The sequence below is a fragment of the Oryzias latipes genome, chromosome 11 (genome assembly GCF_053564925.1).
Source record: "Oryzias latipes strain Hd-rR chromosome 11, Olatipes_Hd-rR_3.1".
NCBI lineage: Eukaryota > Metazoa > Chordata > Actinopteri > Beloniformes > Adrianichthyidae > Oryzias > Oryzias latipes.
The window spans coordinates 2,202,265-2,223,343 of record NC_136247.1 but is presented as its reverse complement, the minus strand read 5'-3'; the positions used below and the strand labels follow the sequence as shown (position 1 = coordinate 2,223,343).

Sequence of the window (21,079 nt, the reverse complement as noted above, 5' to 3'; positions counted from 1 at the left end):
GTAGTTGCAATGTAGTGGAACTATGTCTGTTGGCAGCGCCAGGACGTTCTTCAGCCTACAGCCCTAGGGAAAGCTTGAGCGTCCATCCAAATTAACAGGCTGTGTGTTGCAGCAGCACAGAAGAGGCCTGTGCTTTGTGTACTTTTGAAGTTCCAAAGCACTTGTCCCACCCACTCTTTGTGTCCACTCTTGCATTTTCATGAGTCTGGGGAAATATTTGGATTTGAATATGAAGTTAAGAAAGTTACATGAGCTGAGGGATGAAAGTACTGAGTAAATTAGCTAACCAGATAGAAGTAAACATGAGACTAGCATTGAAGGAAGGACAGGAGTAATCAACGCCTCTGGGTGGTCTTGAATCACCAACCTTTCGGTAAACAGCCGAACGCGCTAGCCTATTGCGCCACAGAGACAACATGTGTGGAAAATACCATTCTGATTATAGTGCTTGTTGGTAAATGATGACATGTCATTTCTTATTTGAAATGGACTAAAAAGTCTGTTTGTGAGAGATTGCATTTGAATTGGTTTTTCATGCCACTTCATCCATTGAGGAAACAAAGTGTGCATCCCAGCTCGTCTGTGACCCATCTTCGACATGTTTGTTCAAGTGTGTCAGTTCCTCGTTAGTATAGTGGACAGTATCTCCGCCTGTCACGCGGGGGCCAGCCGTATATACCTGTAACACGGAACAGCCAATCAAATTGCAGCTACTGCAGCATAGTCAGCCAATCAAACTGTGGCTTGTGTAGCGCTGTCCAAGCTGATGAAATCCTTTGGTCACGAGTTCGAACCCCGGTTAGAGTGATGTCAGTCAGAAGTTGTGGTATAATAAATGTTTTTGTTAAACTGAATATGACATTTCATAATTATTGTTTTCTACTTCTGTCTCTCCTTGTTCCAAATAACAGTCATGATCTGTTGCTCATTTCAATTTCAACCATGTTTTATTAAGAAATCAACATGAAAATAAATAAAACACAGTATTTAACACAAAATGTACCAAAATGTTCAACCATGGATTTACAATTGAAGGGCAGAAGGGTTTAAACAGGCAAAACTTTAATACAAGTATTTTAAAGGTGTAAAATGAATTGAGGAAGTAGTAAATATGTTTGCTTTTTCTATCAAAACTAAACACTAATAATAAATATGTAAGAAAATTGTATTCACAAAATAGATTTCACAAACTAAATTACAAATATTTTCACATTGATAGATAACATCAGGAGTTCTATCATAATCAGTGTGTTATCAGAAGAGAACTTAATACAGGCAAACATATAGACAGGTTTAGCAGAGATTTTGACGTTTTACACTTATTTCTCATCCAATATGACAAGCTGAGGTAAAATGAGACAAAAGTGGTCAAAACAGCAACATCTTTTGATAACAAATAGAACAGACATAAAAGCTATCTCTTTCCCTCTTCTGCTTGCCGGCCAGCAGCCCACCTCATCTTTTCAGCCTCATAAAAAGGAGACTGAGAGAACGTCTCCCAGGTCATTTCTTGAGTCATCCCATTTGCCCGGTGGAGGGACAAGACTCTGGCAGGACAGTAAACATACTTCCCCACAACACCAGGGAACCCGGTGTGTATGTGTGGACTCCCTGGACCTTGTTTCAGTGGTTTGTGGCAGAACCTGCACAGACGCCCACTGGGATGCTGCTCCCTTGCCTTTCTTTTCTGTCGGTCCTCCAAAACCTTTCTGCATTGTGCAGACCTCTGCTTTGCAGCCTTTAACTCTCTCTCAAAAAATGGCGTGGCAGCAAAGTCTGCAAATGGCATCCTGGGGTTTGTAAGGCCTTCTGCTGCATAGATCTGGAGTACTTTTTTGGAGCAGTAGAAGTATCTCACATCCCCAGACTGATAAAAGAAATGAACAGAAGATCCATCACCAAGGTAACGAGACTTTGGCTGCCCACAAGCAAGACAGTTCCTTGTCATTTTTTTTTCAGGTTTCTGCTGTTGTTGCTGCAGACCTACAATCTCCTTCACCATTTTTTCAACGTCAGTCTTCGTTAAAGGAGCTTCATCTGGTTTAGAGCTGGGGGGGTTCACTGGAGCAGGAGGGAGAGTCACAACTGGCACAGTGACAGTTTCACTGCCTTCAGTGAGTTTATGCCACAGCTGCTGGGTTTCCAAAAGTTTTTCGGGACTAGTGTTCATAGACGAACTTCTGTTAATCATCTTCGCCATGTGCTTCACGTAGCGGGAGATGTGCTGTTTAGTGGTGGGGTGGAGGAGGCTGTTGGGATTCCTGGAGGCAGTTTGAACAAGGGCGGCATACTCTGCGTCTACCTTGCTCAGAAAGTCCTTTTGTCCATGGTGCTTTGCCAGAAGGACATCAATGGCATCTCTCATTGAATTTGTCCAACGAGAATGGTCCAGGACAAAAAGCAGACCCCCTGCTTTGATAGGACCAGTGCGAGCTGCGCGTGGAGAGGCAGCAAAAGGCAGTGGTGGTGGTGTCGTTGAGACATCTGATGGAGAGGAAAAAAGAGAAAAGTTAACCCCTTCTCACTTCTCTTTCCTTGAATGCAATGCACAAATAAATTAAAAAAGGCTGAAAATTTGAACTAAATTACCTTTCACTTCAGGGGCTCGGGTCATTGCTAGTGAGTCATCAGCAACCACACCTAAGACATTATCCTGAAACATTGGACCATTCAGTTAGTTTAAACTTGTTATGTAGCTGCAGTTTTATTGTAATAGAGTGAGGATGTTTGTTACAACAAACTTACATGAGCAGAGTGTTCTTCTCCATGTTCTTCAGGCAGGTCGATGACTGTTTCATTGGAAGGAGGTGGTTCTGGAGACAAACGCTCTTCTTCCTCAACAACCGGGTCTCTCTGAGACTTGTGTTTGTCCCAGTGAAGAGGAACCGGACGGCAGCCAGGCTCCACATACTGCAGTCCAAACCTTTCCCCAGTGTCGGCCTGTGACAAGACTAAGGCAGGGTACTTAGCTTGTCCTGTCACTTCCTTTGACAGTTTGTTCAGCTGTACAATCAGAGCTGGATTAAAAACTGAAGGAAGCTTCAGACCAGGTTGCTTCAGGCTCACAAGGCGCTGGAAGTTCCACCGAGCTACTCCAGTCATGCCTTGGGCCTGGAAAAGTTCTGTCGAGACCTGATTTCCTGTCACCCATTTGGACTGGTGGAAATGAAATCCCTCCTGCTGGGATGTGCCTCGCACCGGGATCCAGATCGGTACCGCTGCCGCTTCCCCCTTGATGTGGTTCAGCTGTAACGTGCCACCGTGTCTGTAGAGGATCCCGTCTCCCACCTCCGGGTCGCTCAGACAGCCCCTGAGGATGTGAACGCGCTGAATCCTCCACACTTTCAGCATTGTTGCCTTAAACAGTGGTATGCCATCTGGATCCGATTCCAAAAAGAACCTCTTCAGAACACTCTCCACCCGCACCAGCAGCTCTCTGGGTTCTGGGATCTTGGTGCGGCAGTGCTCCCTGATGTGCTGCTTTGTGGGGTTAGCTGGCTGGATCCCACAGAAGGTGTAGGCCTCCTTCAGCCTCTGAAGATCGGTTTGGTCCACCACACAAAAAGCTGCCGAAAGGAACTTGCAGAAGGAGCTGTGAAGTGGATGATGCTCTGAGATGCACTCCCTGGTGAACCGCCGCATGCAGTGAAACAAGTCCAGCTTGATGCTTATTTCTCTGTTGTATTTGGTACGGGATGCACATCTATTGGTGAAGTCTCCAGATGTTGCTTCACCCACTATAGCCTCTGTGGTCTTCCAGGAATCCCAGAGAAGATGCTCCTGAGGCTGGGAGTTTGGGATCCTGAATGGAGAGCAGCAATCCCTGTCCATGCACACAGGTAAAGCACCTTTTAATTGTTTATTGTGCAAATAAAGTGATTGTTTTTAAAACAATATTTACTTATGTTTTTCACGTTTTTACTGTTGAAACCATTAAATTAGAAGTAAAATGAACAAAGTTTTTCTCACCTGTCAACCCACTGGTACTTTGCTTTTGGTAGCCCTGCAGAAATGTAACGCTGGGACAGCCCGTCGTACATTGGCTCCAGAGACTTGTCGCTTTCTGACTGCAGCATCACCCAGGACAAAATCATCCAGTTTTCATTCATAACTGCATAAGATGACATTGTGCCTGATGCCAGGACAACCTTCCGTGCCACCTTTCGGGTGTGGTCAGCCCTCAAGACCTCACCAAAAGTGCCTTGGAGGAGCAGATTGAGCGTGCCCTCCTCCCTATGGTACTCTTGTATGAGGCAGTCCACCAGGTAGTGTGAAGTCACTGTTACCCCACACCAGCCATCTATGTCTGTATACCCACCAAAAGGATCTGGTGTAGATATTTTCCTCATTGCCCCCGTGATTGTCTGCTGGCCATATAGTCCGCTCTCTCCATCCAGAACATTCTTCACTGTTCCCAGATAAGCCAAGTGTGCACGCTCGTATCTTAGGTGAAGAGCTTCATTTAGCTGATTGGCCATATCACCTGGAGACTTTGCTGTACGCCGCAGCTCATCCATCACAGTCTTGCATACTGCCTTTTTGTGGGTCAGGAAGGCTGGAAAAATCTCCTGAAAACGACGAGGCAGCATGTCCATCCATGAAGGTTTGTCTGCAAACCAGTGCTTCTTGCAGACTTTACAGGTCAGCCGAGAAGCAAGTATGTAGTACTGACCACTTGTGCCAATTATGACACGGGGCCGACCTGTTCCAGAGGAGACCACGAGGGGTTTTGGGCAGCCATGCAGACACGGGAGGGGGTAGTTGTTACGCACTCTTTCCATTATTGCATGGTCTGGTTTCCAGATAAAAAAAGGATGGAGGTGAAAGTACTTTGGGGATGGTAGCTCATAAATTGAGTCAATGAGTTCCGGCTGAGGTGGGTTACGCCACAAGGAGATCATATTCATGGCATGTCTTACAGGTGGAGACCCAGGCCACAGTCCTAAGGCTTCCATCTCTGTTTTCATCCAGATCCTCTGCTGGGGAGAGCAGTTCCAGCTGCTAACATCCTGGTCATAAGATGGAAGTGGTGAAGCAGCAGGCGTTGGCTGAAAGTGAGCAGGAGGAGGAGCTGCAGACTGAGCTGAGGGTCTTCCAACGACTGCTGGAAAAATAAAAAAATAACATGAGTTGTTGAATAAAATATTATCTCAAAGTCCAAATGAATACAGTACTTTGCATTTTTGTCAAAGTTAATGCACTGACTGTAGGTTTTATCCTGGACACTTTGAGGCAGTTCCAAAGCGAGCAACTCTGGTGGTACTGGCAGAGGAGTCTTCACTGGAGCTGAAGTAACTGGTGAAAAAGACAGTCAGAAACAGACAGGAAGCTGCAGCAGAGTAAAGCTGACAAATGATCCTCAACACTCACCTGCATGTGTGGCAGCAGGACAGCTGGACCTCTCAGGCTGGTCTGGATTCAGATCAACAGAAATATCCATCAGTAATGCCCAGGCATTTAGAGTTCTTTGTTAGTAATTGTGCAAAACACTCAAAACCATGCAAGAAAACATGCTCAATAGAACAGGTGTGGTATGAAAATCAATAAATTAACTATTAGTTTCATTTTTTTATCTTTTGATTGACCAGGAAAGGTTCCATTATGATGTAATAATCCATGTGTAACCACTTTACTCTGATGTGTTAAGACATGTACTTTTGTTGTAATTCTGCTTTTTAAGACTGGTTTCCTTCAATCATTTTCATACCAAACCTATAACCAAACCCATGCAAATAACATAAGTCTGTACTTACCCTCGACGACGAACAATGAATACCTTCAGCATCATAAAAGCAGTCACACAAAACACCTGCATTAGAACAGGCCTGAACGTGGCCAACCAGCAAACAGAAGAAAAGAAAAGGTGATCCTGGTTTACGACAGAACCATCAGGTACCAGCGGCGGCGGTGGCAATGGCAGCAGCAGCATCTAGACCTTTACTCAGTGAACCTGAAAGAAAATAAACCAATGAATATTCTTCTTTTTGAACAGACACATTTAAAAGTGCTGAGTGTAAAGAAAGGACTGATCTAAGAGTAACATGTAGTCTAATATCAGTTTTTCAACTACCAGTACTACTACTCCACATACAGAAACATAATCAACACGTGATGCATGATGTGTGCACGTTGGTGCTGCTCACTTGGTTGGGTTGGGATTGTTTCTAAACATGTTGGGCCTGTCATCTTCTTCACTAAATGTCTCTGCTCTTTAGTAAAAAAAATAAGAAAACAGGTTTGAATCAGAAGTAGTAATTAACACTCAGTGTGTACTTGTGTGTGATTTAGTTTTACCTTGTAAAGGGAGGAGTTTGGATGGAGAGACAGAAAGCATCATTCTCTCCAACTCTTCATCATCTTCCATCTCTAACGAAGATACTGAAAAGATGGGAAACATCATTTCTACCATCTTTCCTAACATCAGCATGAACGTCTAGTCTGCCACAGACCTGGAGGACTAGAAGAAGGTTTAGTAAGAGCAGGTTCTGAAGAGCTCTGAGTCTGAGCCTCTTTCTTCTTCAGGTACTGCTGGAGCAGGAACATTTTGCTGCCTGAAACACACTGTTTCCTGAGGATAAATGATGCATATCCATCTTCTCTTTTCTCCCAGACATCCTTCCAGGTCTTCTTAGAATGCACACCAAATCCAACCAGCTGGTTGTCCTCACTACTTGAAGGTGGCTCCACTGATCTTTCAGCTAAATAGTTTCTCAGATCTCTGATTTCGTGAAAGTGTCGGGTATAATCCAGAAATGAAAAGAGACTCTCCTTCTTTGGTCCCTCGGCATTAAAGAGTCCAGCTCTCTCCTCTTCCTCAACCTTGTTAATTAAATAAATGGTGTAGCCAATATCATTTTCTAGCAGCCACCGAAAGGACTTCCCCTTGTATTTGCCAAATTGAAGAACATACTCCCCCAACACCTCCTGCCTGTCAGATGTATCTCCACCCCTAATGAAGACTTTTGACAGGGCGTTTTCCTTCACTTTTTCCTCTCTCTGGGGAGCAGACTTGTCCTGGAGCTCAGGATTATTTTTGATCCTCTTGGCTTCATCTGAAGGGTCCTGCCTGAGAAACCCAGTTGGGCCTCGTCTGAAGCTCACGCAGATTTTTCCAGGAAAAATTAATTTCCTCTTCATTCTGGAGATCTATAACCAAAGATACATTTATTGTCGTTAGTGGGTGAAGTAGCCCAGGTCTACTGTAACTCAAAAATAGTAAAAAAAAAAACAACAACATACAAATATATATATATATATATATATATATATATATATATATATATATATATATATATATATATGTGTGTGTGTGTAAATGCACATATAGATATTATTAAAGTTATCTACCTTTGGTAAAATTCAAAAGCTTTTGAAAACACACACAAACTATCATGACTAAGTTTGAAGAGGTTTTTCATCTCTTACGAGTAGCCGTATCCTCACCGCTGGAGTTTCAGACCTTTCATGCTCAACAAAAAATAACGGGAAGAGAAATGTCTTCAAACTAGGAACAGTTTTTTTTTAACTTTTTACTTACATCAGACTTTAACTTGACTTTAACTTGTTGTGCTCTTGTGTTTTAACAGCGATCGGATCAAATCTGGCCGCAGGATTATTGTTGTTTTGTCTTCCTAAAGGCTCTTCCTGTGAAAACCTTACTACTAAGACGATGTGGAAACAGCGCCCCCAAAATCTCGCTAGTGGTGAAAAAGTATATTACATCCGTAGTGTTAAGAACTACCATAGAGAATGAATGAGAAAAGTTAAGAGAGTTAAGCTTAACCATTTTCGGCTCCCGCGCGGGAGACCAGGGTTCGATTCCCTGACGGGTAGAGCCCTTTTCTAGTTCAGCCTTCAACTGGCTCCTAGAAAACACATTATCTTGCACCAACCCCTATTTGCTGGTGAAACCTCTATCAACTCCTACACACTCACTGTGGTGTCACAAAAATGGCCGCCTTCTTTGCAAGAATCAACAGGTAATTCATGAACCCCACAATTCTTTGCGACTCAAATATTTATTCTAAATGCACTGTCTGTTTCACAACATTTGTCCACATCTAAAGCTTTAGTGCTTCTGTCCTATATGGCACTTGTCACATTTCTGCTTCTTCTCAAAGACAGCTTTCAAAGAAGGACATGACATTGTTTTCTCACAATTAAGGTTAGGTTTTGGTAAGTTCAACAAGATGCCCACTGTGCATTACAGCTAAGTCGTCAGACCGATTGTTCTAATGCAATGACTTGACACCTCTTTCAATAGCATCCAATGACAGCCAGGTAGCCCTTAATCCTCCCGGAATAAGGACAAATACAATTTGTAACTTGTCTGACAAAGACCTAAGAAGTTGTTTCCTTGGTGATGAGATCAATTCTCACCGCCAGGAAATCCCATCTTGTCCTTTTCCATTCACTTTAAAACTGAAAATTCCATATAATTGAAGTTCTTATAAACAAATACAAAACAAACCACACAGAACCTCAGAAAGAGTTTTCTGATAAAGGCAATCAGAAAGGATTGATCAGTCTTTCCGTCATTTCCAGCACATCCGACAACAGTCTCCAAAGAGAAACAGGTCCGTTTTGTCTGAATGACTTGACATCAACCAAGTTTGTTGGTGATGTTGCTTGACAGTAAATATAATGCACTGTTACATTGTTGAGGACAGCTGAGCATAAGCATGACTGCTGGCTGAATGTCAGAAGTTGCATTCAAACAGGTGCCAGTACGAGACTGCAACTATAGCGCAGTGCGTCGGACTCCTCGTCCATCCTGACATCTTCCAGGACCAGCTTTGGAAAGTGTGAAACTAACAAGTGCTTGCTTGCTCAGAAGGCAAAGATTGAATTGAGAAAAAGGCCCTTTCTTTTTGAACTGAATTGTCAAGCAGGGCGTCTACTGAGGTGTTTTGCTTGTGGAGTAACCAAGATACTCAGTAGTTGCAATGTAGTGGAACTATGTCTGTTGGCAGCGCCAGGACGTTCTTCAGCCTACAGCCCTAGGGAAAGCTTGAGCGTCCATCCAAATTAACAGGCTGTGTGTTGCAGCAGCACAGAAGAGGCCTGTGCTTTGTGTACTTTTGAAGTTCCAAAGCACTTGTCCCACCCACTCTTTGTGTCCACTCTTGCATTTTCATGAGTCTGGGGAAATATTTGGATTTGAATATGAAGTTAAGAAAGTTACATGAGCTGAGGGATGAAAGTACTGAGTAAATTAGCTAACCAGATAGAAGTAAACATGAGACTAGCATTGAAGGAAGGACAGGAGTAATCAACGCCTCTGGGTGGTCTTGAATCACCAACCTTTCGGTAAACAGCCGAACGCGCTAGCCTATTGCGCCACAGAGACAACATGTGTGGAAAATACCATTCTGATTATAGTGCTTGTTGGTAAATGATGACATGTCATTTCTTATTTGAAATGGACTAAAAAGTCTGTTTGTGAGAGATTGCATTTGAATTGGTTTTTCATGCCACTTCATCCATTGAGGAAACAAAGTGTGCATCCCAGCTCGTCTGTGACCCATCTTCGACATGTTTGTTCAAGTGTGTCAGTTCCTCGTTAGTATAGTGGACAGTATCTCCGCCTGTCACGCGGAAGACCAGGGTTCGATTCCCTGACGGGTAGAGCCCTTTTCTAGTTCAGCCTTCAACTGGCTCCTAGAAAACACATTATCTTGCACCAACCCCTATTTGCTGGTGAAACCTCTATCAACTCCTACACACTCACTGTGGTGTCACAAAAATGGCCGCCTTCTTTGCAAGAATCAACAGGTAATTCATGAACCCCACAATTCTTTGCGACTCAAATATTTATTCTAAATGCACTGTCTGTTTCACAACATTTGTCCACATCTAAAGCTTTAGTGCTTCTGTCCTATATGGCACTTGTCACATTTCTGCTTCTTCTCAAAGACAGCTTTCAAAGAAGGACATGACATTGTTTTCTCACAATTAAGGTTAGGTTTTGGTAAGTTCAACAAGATGCCCACTGTGCATTACAGCTAAGTCGTCAGACCGATTGTTCTAATGCAATGACTTGACACCTCTTTCAATAGCATCCAATGACAGCCAGGTAGCCCTTAATCCTCCCGGAATAAGGACAAATACAATTTGTAACTTGTCTGACAAAGACCTAAGAAGTTGTTTCCTTGGTGATGAGATCAATTCTCACCGCCAGGAAATCCCATCTTGTCCTTTTCCATTCACTTTAAAACTGAAAATTCCATATAATTGAAGTTCTTATAAACAAATACAAAACAAACCACACAGAACCTCAGAAAGAGTTTTCTGATAAAGGCAATCAGAAAGGATTGATCAGTCTTTCCGTCATTTCCAGCACATCCGACAACAGTCTCCAAAGAGAAACAGGTCCGTTTTGTCTGAATGACTTGACATCAACCAAGTTTGTTGGTGATGTTGCTTGACAGTAAATATAATGCACTGTTACATTGTTGAGGACAGCTGAGCATAAGCATGACTGCTGGCTGAATGTCAGAAGTTGCATTCAAACAGGTGCCAGTACGAGACTGCAACTATAGCGCAGTGCGTCGGACTCCTCGTCCATCCTGACATCTTCCAGGACCAGCTTTGGAAAGTGTGAAACTAACAAGTGCTTGCTTGCTCAGAAGGCAAAGATTGAATTGAGAAAAAGGCCCTTTCTTTTTGAACTGAATTGTCAAGCAGGGCGTCTACTGAGGTGTTTTGCTTGTGGAGTAACCAAGATACTCAGTAGTTGCAATGTAGTGGAACTATGTCTGTTGGCAGCGCCAGGACGTTCTTCAGCCTACAGCCCTAGGGAAAGCTTGAGCGTCCATCCAAATTAACAGGCTGTGTGTTGCAGCAGCACAGAAGAGGCCTGTGCTTTGTGTACTTTTGAAGTTCCAAAGCACTTGTCCCACCCACTCTTTGTGTCCACTCTTGCATTTTCATGAGTCTGGGGAAATATTTGGATTTGAATATGAAGTTAAGAAAGTTACATGAGCTGAGGGATGAAAGTACTGAGTAAATTAGCTAACCAGATAGAAGTAAACATGAGACTAGCATTGAAGGAAGGACAGGAGTAATCAACGCCTCTGGGTGGTCTTGAATCACCAACCTTTCGGTAAACAGCCGAACGCGCTAGCCTATTGCGCCACAGAGACAACATGTGTGGAAAATACCATTCTGATTATAGTGCTTGTTGGTAAATGATGACATGTCATTTCTTATTTGAAATGGACTAAAAAGTCTGTTTGTGAGAGATTGCATTTGAATTGGTTTTTCATGCCACTTCATCCATTGAGGAAACAAAGTGTGCATCCCAGCTCGTCTGTGACCCATCTTCGACATGTTTGTTCAAGTGTGTCAGTTCCTCGTTAGTATAGTGGACAGTATCTCCGCCTGTCACGCGGAAGACCAGGGTTCGATTCCCTGACGGGTAGAGCCCTTTTCTAGTTCAGCCTTCAACTGGCTCCTAGAAAACACATTATCTTGCACCAACCCCTATTTGCTGGTGAAACCTCTATCAACTCCTACACACTCACTGTGGTGTCACAAAAATGGCCGCCTTCTTTGCAAGAATCAACAGGTAATTCATGAACCCCACAATTCTTTGCGACTCAAATATTTATTCTAAATGCACTGTCTGTTTCACAACATTTGTCCACATCTAAAGCTTTAGTGCTTCTGTCCTATATGGCACTTGTCACATTTCTGCTTCTTCTCAAAGACAGCTTTCAAAGAAGGACATGACATTGTTTTCTCACAATTAAGGTTAGGTTTTGGTAAGTTCAACAAGATGCCCACTGTGCATTACAGCTAAGTCGTCAGACCGATTGTTCTAATGCAATGACTTGACACCTCTTTCAATAGCATCCAATGACAGCCAGGTAGCCCTTAATCCTCCCGGAATAAGGACAAATACAATTTGTAACTTGTCTGACAAAGACCTAAGAAGTTGTTTCCTTGGTGATGAGATCAATTCTCACCGCCAGGAAATCCCATCTTGTCCTTTTCCATTCACTTTAAAACTGAAAATTCCATATAATTGAAGTTCTTATAAACAAATACAAAACAAACCACACAGAACCTCAGAAAGAGTTTTCTGATAAAGGCAATCAGAAAGGATTGATCAGTCTTTCCGTCATTTCCAGCACATCCGACAACAGTCTCCAAAGAGAAACAGGTCCGTTTTGTCTGAATGACTTGACATCAACCAAGTTTGTTGGTGATGTTGCTTGACAGTAAATATAATGCACTGTTACATTGTTGAGGACAGCTGAGCATAAGCATGACTGCTGGCTGAATGTCAGAAGTTGCATTCAAACACGTGCCAGTACGAGACTGCAACTATAGCGCAGTGCGTCGGACTCCTCGTCCATCCTGACATCTTCCAGGACCAGCTTTGGAAAGTGTGAAACTAACAAGTGCTTGCTTGCTCAGAAGGCAAAGATTGAATTGAGAAAAAGGCCCTTTCTTATTGAACTGAATTGTCAAGCAGGGCGTCTACTGAGGTGTTTTGCTTGTGGAGTAACCAAGATACTCAGTAGTTGCAATGTAGTGGAACTATGTCTGTTGGCAGCGCCAGGACGTTCTTCAGCCTACAGCCCTAGGGAAAGCTTGAGCGTCCATCCAAATTAACAGGCTGTGTGTTGCAGCAGCACAGAAGAGGCCTGTGCTTTGTGTACTTTTGAAGTTCCAAAGCACTTGTCCCACCCACTCTTTGTGTCCACTCTTGCATTTTCATGAGTCTGGGGAAATATTTGGATTTGAATATGAAGTTAAGAAAGTTACATGAGCTGAGGGATGAAAGTACTGAGTAAATTAGCTAACCAGATAGAAGTAAACATGAGACTAGCATTGAAGGAAGGACAGGAGTAATCAACGCCTCTGGGTGGTCTTGAATCACCAACCTTTCGGTAAACAGCCGAACGCGCTAGCCTATTGCGCCACAGAGACAACATGTGTGGAAAATACCATTCTGATTATAGTGCTTGTTGGTAAATGATGACATGTCATTTCTTATTTGAAATGGACTAAAAAGTCTGTTTGTGAGAGATTGCATTTGAATTGGTTTTTCATGCCACTTCATCCATTGAGGAAACAAAGTGTGCATCCCAGCTCGTCTGTGACCCATCTTCGACATGTTTGTTCAAGTGTGTCAGTTCCTCGTTAGTATAGTGGACAGTATCTCCGCCTGTCACGCGGAAGACCAGGGTTCGATTCCCTGACGGGTAGAGCCCTTTTCTAGTTCAGCCTTCAACTGGCTCCTAGAAAACACATTATCTTGCACCAACCCCTATTTGCTGGTGAAACCTCTATCAACTCCTACACACTCACTGTGGTGTCACAAAAATGGCCGCCTTCTTTGCAAGAATCAACAGGTAATTCATGAACCCCACAATTCTTTGCGACTCAAATATTTATTCTAAATGCACTGTCTGTTTCACAACATTTGTCCACATCTAAAGCTTTAGTGCTTCTGTCCTATATGGCACTTGTCACATTTCTGCTTCTTCTCAAAGACAGCTTTCAAAGAAGGACATGACATTGTTTTCTCACAATTAAGGTTAGGTTTTGGTAAGTTCAACAAGATGCCCACTGTGCATTACAGCTAAGTCGTCAGACCGATTGTTCTAATGCAATGACTTGACACCTCTTTCAATAGCATCCAATGACAGCCAGGTAGCCCTTAATCCTCCCGGAATAAGGACAAATACAATTTGTAACTTGTCTGACAAAGACCTAAGAAGTTGTTTCCTTGGTGATGAGATCAATTCTCACCGCCAGGAAATCCCATCTTGTCCTTTTCCATTCACTTTAAAACTGAAAATTCCATATAATTGAAGTTCTTATAAACAAATACAAAACAAACCACACAGAACCTCAGAAAGAGTTTTCTGATAAAGGCAATCAGAAAGGATTGATCAGTCTTTCCGTCATTTCCAGCACATCCGACAACAGTCTCCAAAGAGAAACAGGTCCGTTTTGTCTGAATGACTTGACATCAACCAAGTTTGTTGGTGATGTTGCTTGACAGTAAATATAATGCACTGTTACATTGTTGAGGACAGCTGAGCATAAGCATGACTGCTGGCTGAATGTCAGAAGTTGCATTCAAACACGTGCCAGTACGAGACTGCAACTATAGCGCAGTGCGTCGGACTCCTCGTCCATCCTGACATCTTCCAGGACCAGCTTTGGAAAGTGTGAAACTAACAAGTGCTTGCTTGCTCAGAAGGCAAAGATTGAATTGAGAAAAAGGCCCTTTCTTTTTGAACTGAATTGTCAAGCAGGGCGTCTACTGAGGTGTTTTGCTTGTGGAGTAACCAAGATACTCAGTAGTTGCAATGTAGTGGAACTATGTCTGTTGGCAGCGCCAAGACGTTCTTCAGCCTACAGCCCTAGGGAAAGCTTGAGCGTCCATCCAAATTAACAGGCTGTGTGTTGCAGCAGCACAGAAGAGGACCGTGCTTTGTGTACTTTTGAAGTTCCAAAGGACTTGTCCCACCCACTCTTTGTGTCCACTCTTGCATTTTCATGAGTCTGGGGAAATATTTGGATTTGAATATGAAGTTAAGAAAGTTACATGAGCTGAGGGATGAAAGTTCTGTGTAAATTAGCTAACCAGATAGAAGTAAACATGAGACTAGCATTGAAGGAAGGACAGGAGTAATCAACACCTCTGGGTGGGCTTGAACCACCAACCTTTCGGTTAACAGCCGAACGCGCTAGCCTATTGCGCCACAGAGACAACATATGTGTGGAAAATACCATTCTGATTATAGTGCTTGTTGGTAAATGATGACATGTCATTTCTTATTTGAAATGGACTAAAAAGTCTGTTTGTGAGAGATTGCATTTGAATTGGTTTTTCATGCCACTTCATCCATTGAGGAAACAAAGTGTGCATCCCAGCTCGTCTGTGACCCATCTTCGACATGTTTGTTCAAGTGTGTCAGTTCCTCGTTAGTATAGTGGACAGTATCTCCGCCTGTCACGCGGAAGACCAGGGTTCGATTCCCTGACGGGGAGAGCCCTTTCCTAGTTCAGCCTTCAACTGGCTCCTAGAAAACACATTATCTTGCACCAACACCTATTTGCTGGTGAAACCTCTATCAACTCCTACACACTCACTGTGGTGTCACAAAAATGGCCGCCTTCTTTGCAAGAATCAACAGGTAATTCATGAACCCCACAATTCTTTGTGACTCAAATATTTATTCTAAATGCACTGTCTGTTTCACAACATTTGTCCACATCTAAAGCTTTAGTGCTTCTGTCCTATATGGCACTTGTCACATTTCTGCTTCTTTTCAAAGACAGCTTTCAAAGAAGGACATGACATTGTTTTCTCACAATTAAGGTTAGGTTTTGGTAAGTTCAACAAGATGCCCACTGTGCATTACAGCTAAGTCGTCAGACCGATTGTTCTAATGCAATGACTTGACACCTCTTTCAATAGCATCCAATGACAGCCAGGTAGCCCTTAATCCTCCCGGAATAAGGACAAATACAATTTGTAACTTGTCTGACAAAGACCTAAGAAGTTGTTTCCTTGGTGATGAGATCAATTCTCACCGCCAGGAAATCCCATCTTGTCCTTTTCCATTCACTTTAAAACTGAAAATTCCATATAATTGAAGTTCTTATAAACAAATACAAAACAAACCACACAGAACCTCAGAAAGAGTTTTCTGATAAAGGCAATCAGAAAGGATTGATCAGTCTTTCCGTCATTTCCAGCACATCCGACAACAGTCTCCAAAGAGAAACAGGTCCGTTTTGTCTGAATGACTTGACATCAACCAAGTTTGTTGGTGATGTTGCTTGACAGTAAATATAATGCACTGTTACATTGTTGAGGACAGCTGAGCATAAGCATGACTGCTGGCTGAATGTCAGAAGTTGCATTCAAACACGTGCCAGTACGAGACTGCAACTATAGCGCAGTGCGTCGGACTCCTCGTCCATCCTGACATCTTCCAGGACCAGCTTTGGAAAGTGTGAAACTAACAAGTGCTTGCTTGCTCAGAAGGCAAAGATTGAATTGAGAAAAAGGCCCTTTCTTTTTGAACTGAATTGTCAAGCAGGGCGTCTACTGAGGTGTTTTGCTTGTGGAGTAACCAAGATACTCAGTAGTTGCAATGTAGTGGAACTATGTCTGTTGGCAGCGCCAAGACGTTCTTCAGCCTACAGCCCTAGGGAAAGCTTGAGCGTCCATCCAAATTAACAGGCTGTGTGTTGCAGCAGCACAGAAGAGGACCGTGCTTTGTGTACTTTTGAAGTTCCAAAGCACTTGTCCCACCCACTCTTTGTGTCCACTCTTGCATTTTCATGAGTCTGGGGAAATATTTGGATTTGAATATGAAGTTAAGAAAGTTACATGAGCTGAGGGATGAAAGTTCTGTGTAAATTAGCTAACCAGATAGAAGTAAACATGAGACTAGCATTGAAGGAAGGACAGGAGTAATCAACGCCTCTGGGTGGGCTTGAACCACCAACCTTTCGGTTAACAGCCGAACGCGCTAGCCTATTGCGCCACAGAGACAACATATGTGTGGAAAATACCATTCTGATTATAGTGCTTGTTGGTAAATGATGACATGTCATTTCTTATTTGAAATGGACTAAAAAGTCTGTTTGTGAGAGATTGCATTTGAATTGGTTTTTCATGCCACTTCATCCATTGAGGAAACAAAGTGTGCATCCCAGCTCGTCTGTGACCCATCTTCGACATGTTTGTTCAAGTGTGTCAGTTCCTCGTTAGTATAGTGGACAGTATCTCCGCCTGTCACGCGGAAGACCAGGGTTCGATTCCCTGACGGGGAGAGCCCTTTTCTAGTTCAGCCTTCAACTGGCTCCTAGAAAACACATTATCTTGCACCAACCCCTATTTGCTGGTGAAACTTCTATCAACTCCTACACACTCACTGTGGTGTCACAAAAATGGCCGCCTTCTTTGCAAGAATCAACAGGTAATTCATGAACCCCACAATTCTTTGTGACTCAAATATTTATTCTAAATGCACTGTCTGTTTCACAACATTTGTCCACATCTAAAGCTTTAGTGCTTCTGTCCTATATGGCACTTGTCACATTTCTGCTTCTTTTCAAAGACAGCTTTCAAAGAAGGACATGACATTGTTTTCTCACAATTAAGGTTAGGTTTTGGTAAGTTCAACAAGATGCCCACTGTGCATTACAGCTAAGTCGTCAGACCGATTGTTCTAATGCAATGACTTGACACCTCTTTCAATAGCATCCAATGACAGCCAGGTAGCCCTTAATCCTCCCGGAATAAGGACAAATACAATTTGTAACTTGTCTGACAAAGACCTAAGAAGTTGTTTCCTTGGTGATGAGATCAATTCTCACCGCCAGGAAATCCCATCTTGTCCTTTTCCATTCACTTTAAAACTGAAAATTCCATATAATTGAAGTTCTTATAAACAAATACAAAACAAACCACACAGAACCTCAGAAAGAGTTTTCTGATAAAGGCAATCAGAAAGGATTGATCAGTCTTTCCGTCATTTCCAGCACATCCGACAACAGTCTCCAAAGAGAAACAGGTCCGTTTTGTCTGAATGACTTGACATCAACCAAGTTTGTTGGTGATGTTGCTTGACAGTAAATATAATGCACTGTTACATTGTTGAGGACAGCTGAGCATAAGCATGACTGCTGGCTGAATGTCAGAAGTTGCATTCAAACACGTGCCAGTACGAGACTGCAACTATAGCGCAGTGCGTCGGACTCCTCGTCCATCCTGACATCTTCCAGGACCAGCTTTGGAAAGTGTGAAACTAACAAGTGCTTGCTTGCTCAGAAGGCAAAGATTGAATTGAGAAAAAGGCCCTTTCTTTTTGAACTGAATTGTCAAGCAGGGCGTCTACTGAGGTGTTTTGCTTGTGGAGTAACCAAGATACTCAGTAGTTGCAATGTAGTGGAACTATGTCTGTTGGCAGCGCCAAGACGTTCTTCAGCCTACAGCCCTAGGGAAAGCTTGAGCGTCCATCCAAATTAACAGGCTGTGTGTTGCAGCAGCACAGAAGAGGACCGTGCTTTGTGTACTTTTGAAGTTCCAAAGCACTTGTCCCACCCACTCTTTGTGTCCACTCTTGCATTTTCATGAGTCTGGGGAAATATTTGGATTTGAATATGAAGTTAAGAAAGTTACATGAGCTGAGGGATGAAAGTTCTGTGTAAATTAGCTAACCAGATAGAAGTAAACATGAGACTAGCATTGAAGGAAGGACAGGAGTAATCAACGCCTCTGGGTGGGCTTGAACCACCAACCTTTCGGTTAACAGCCGAACGCGCTAGCCTATTGCGCCACAGAGACAACATATGTGTGGAAAATACCATTCTGATTATAGTGCTTGTTGGTAAATGATGACATGTCATTTCTTATTTGAAATGGACTAAAAAGTCTGTTTGTGAGAGATTGCATTTGAATTGGTTTTTCATGCCACTTCATCCATTGAGGAAACAAAGTGTGCATCCCAGCTCGTCTGTGACCCATCTTCGACATGTTTGTTCAAGTGTGTCAGTTCCTCGTTAGTATAGTGGACAGTATCTCCGCCTGTCACGCGGAAGACCAGGGTTCGATTCCCTGACGGGGAGAGCCCTTTCCTAGTTCAGCCTTCAACTGGCTCCTACAAAACACATTATCTTGCACCAACACCTATTTGCTGGTGAAACCTCTATCAACTCCTACACACTCACTGTGGTGTCACAAAAATGGCCGCCTTCTTTGCAAGAATCAACAGGTAATTCATGAACCCCACAATTCTTTGTGACTCAAATATTTATTCTAAATGCACTGTCTGTTTCACAACATTTGTCCACATCTAAAGCTTTAGTGCTTCTGTCCTATATGGCACTTGTCACATTTCTGCTTCTTTTCAAAGACAGCTTTCAAAGAAGGACATGACATTGTTTTCTCACAATTAAGGTTAGGTTTTGGTAAGTTCAACAAGATGCCCACTGTGCATTACAGCTAAGTCGTCAGACCGATTGTTCTAATGCAATGACTTGACACCTCTTTCAATAGCATCCAATGACAGCCAGGTAGCCCTTAATCCTCCCGGAATAAGGACAAATACAATTTGTAACTTGTCTGACAAAGACCTAAGAAGTTGTTTCCTTGGTGATGAGATCAATTCTCACCGCCAGGAAATCCCATCTTGTCCTTTTCCATTCACTTTAAAACTGAAAATTCCATATAATTGAAGTTCTTATAAACAAATACAAAACAAACCACACAGAACCTCAGAAAGAGTTTTCTGATAAAGGCAATCAGAAAGGATTGATCAGTCTTTCCGTCATTTCCAGCACATCCGACAACAGTCTCCAAAGAGAAACAGGTCCGTTTTGTCTGAATGACTTGACATCAACCAAGTTTGTTGGTGATGTTGCTTGACAGTAAATATAATGCACTGTTACATTGTTGAGGACAGCTGAGCATAAGCATGACTGCTGGCTGAATGTCAGAAGTTGCATTCAAACACGTGCCAGTACGAGACTGCAACTATAGCGCAGTGCGTCAGACTCCTCGTCCATCCTGACATCTTCCAGGACCAGCTTTGGAAAGTGTGAAACTAACAAGTGCTTGCTTGCTCAGAAGGCAAAGATTGAATTGAGAAAAAGGCCCTTTCTTTTTGAACTGAATTGTCAAGCAGGGCGTCTAATCTAGCCACAGGGGTTGCAAGCCAGTAACTTCTGTGCCGGTCCCAAGCCCGGATAAATAGAGAGGGTTGCGTCAGGAAGGGCATCCGGCGTAAAAATTGCCAAAATAACCATGCGAATCATCCACAACACTTTAGACATACCGGATCGGTCGAGGCCCGGGTTAACAACGACCGCCACCGATGCTGTTAACCTACAGGGTGTCGGTGGAAATTTGACTACTGTTGGTCGAAGAAAGAGGGGAGGCAGAAGGGTCCGTTGCCAGAGAGAGAAGGGAAAAGGCAGGAACATAGGTTTGAGAATAGGGACTCTTAACGTTGGCACAATGACAGGGAAAGGCAGAGAGCTGGCAGACATGATGGAGAGAAGGAAGGTAGATGTACCGTGTGTGCAGGAGACAAGGTGGAAGGGCAGCAAGGCACGTAGTATTGGAGGAGGATACAAACTTTTCTATCATGGTGTTGATAGAAAGAGAAACGGGGTAGGAGTGATTCTGAAGGGGGAGTTTGTAAACAGTGTTCTAGAGGTGAAAAGAGTCTCAGACAGGATGATGAGCCTAAAGTTAGAAATTGAAGGGGTGATGGTGAATGTAGTCAGTGGGTATGCGCCACAGGTTGGCTGTGAGTTAGAAGTGAAGGAGAGATTCTGGAGTGAGTTGGATGAGGTCATAGAGAGTTTTCCCAGAGGAGAGAGAGTTGTTATTGGAGCAGACTTTAATGGGCATGTTGGTGAGGGCAACAGAGGTGATGAGGAGGTGATGGGCAGGTTTGGTGTGAAGGAAAGGAATCTGGAGGGACAGATGGTGGTGGACTTTGCGAAGAGGATGGAAATGGCTGTAGTCAACACTTACTTCCAGAAGAGAGAGGAACATAGAGTGACATACAGAAGTGGAGGTAGGAGTACTCAGGTGGACTACATCCTATGTAGACGAGGTCATTTGAGAGAGGTTAATGACTGCAAAGTGGTGGTAGGAGAGAGTGTAGCCAGACAGCACCGCATGTTGGTGTGTAAGATGACTCTGGAGGTCAGGAAGAAGAAGATAGGGAAAACAGAAAAGAAGACCAAGTGGTGGAAGCTACAGAATGAAGAAACTTGTGAGGAATTTAGGCAGAAGTTGAGGCAGGTCCTGGGTGGTCAGGATGAACTTCCAGATGACTGGGAAACTACAGCAGAGATTATCAGGGAAACAGGTAGGAAGGTGCTAGGTGTGTCATCTGGAAAGAGGAAAGACGGTAAAGAGACTTGGTGGTGGAATGAGGAAGTACAGGAATGCGTCCAGAGGAAGAGGTTGGCTAAAAGGAAGTGGGATGTAGAAAGGACTGCGGAAGGTAGACAGGAGTACAAGGAAGCGCAGCGTAGAGTGAAGAGAGAGGTGGCAAAGGCCAAACAGAAAGCTTACGATGAG

The 21,079-nt window shown here is 43.3% G+C and overlaps 1 protein-coding gene and 6 non-coding genes across 8 annotated transcripts; 3 read left to right on the top strand and 4 right to left on the bottom strand.

Annotated features, from left to right (window-relative positions):
- Positions 1-925: 925 nt before the first annotated feature.
- LOC144995527 (uncharacterized) lies at positions 926-7,769 on the bottom strand. Of its 2 annotated transcripts, none has more exons than XM_078955258.1 (10): positions 7,538-7,769; positions 6,450-7,146; positions 6,295-6,378; positions 6,144-6,209; positions 5,371-5,950; positions 5,206-5,295; positions 3,970-5,104; positions 2,746-3,823; positions 2,590-2,653; positions 926-2,484 (listed from the first exon to the last, which is right to left on the bottom strand). In XM_078955258.1, exons 5-10 carry the CDS (start codon positions 5,438-5,440, stop codon positions 1,415-1,417), a joined length of 3,507 nt encoding a protein of 1,168 aa, XP_078811384.1. In that variant the 5' UTR covers positions 5,441-5,950; positions 6,144-6,209; positions 6,295-6,378; positions 6,450-7,146; positions 7,538-7,769; the 3' UTR covers positions 926-1,414. The 2 variants fall into 2 exon arrangements, with proteins under 2 accessions (XP_078811384.1, XP_078811385.1); XM_078955259.1 differs by having other exon boundaries at positions 3,970-5,101.
- A 6,891-nt stretch (positions 7,770-14,660) lies between these two features.
- trnan-guu (transfer RNA asparagine (anticodon GUU)) lies at positions 14,661-14,734 on the bottom strand. Its single transcript has one exon. It is a non-coding gene; the product is annotated as a tRNA-Asn (tRNA).
- A 209-nt stretch (positions 14,735-14,943) lies between these two features.
- trnad-guc (transfer RNA aspartic acid (anticodon GUC)) lies at positions 14,944-15,015 on the top strand. Its single transcript has one exon. It is a non-coding gene; the product is annotated as a tRNA-Asp (tRNA).
- Positions 15,016-16,457: 1,442 nt separating this feature from the next.
- Positions 16,458-16,531, bottom strand: trnan-guu (transfer RNA asparagine (anticodon GUU)). Its single transcript has one exon. It is a non-coding gene; the product is annotated as a tRNA-Asn (tRNA).
- A 209-nt stretch (positions 16,532-16,740) lies between these two features.
- trnad-guc (transfer RNA aspartic acid (anticodon GUC)) lies at positions 16,741-16,812 on the top strand. The gene has a single exon. It is a non-coding gene; the product is annotated as a tRNA-Asp (tRNA).
- A 1,442-nt stretch (positions 16,813-18,254) lies between these two features.
- On the bottom strand, positions 18,255-18,328 carry trnan-guu (transfer RNA asparagine (anticodon GUU)). The gene has a single exon. It is a non-coding gene; the product is annotated as a tRNA-Asn (tRNA).
- Positions 18,329-18,537: 209 nt separating this feature from the next.
- trnad-guc (transfer RNA aspartic acid (anticodon GUC)) lies at positions 18,538-18,609 on the top strand. Its single transcript has one exon. It is a non-coding gene; the product is annotated as a tRNA-Asp (tRNA).
- The last annotated feature ends 2,470 nt before the right edge of the window (positions 18,610-21,079 follow it).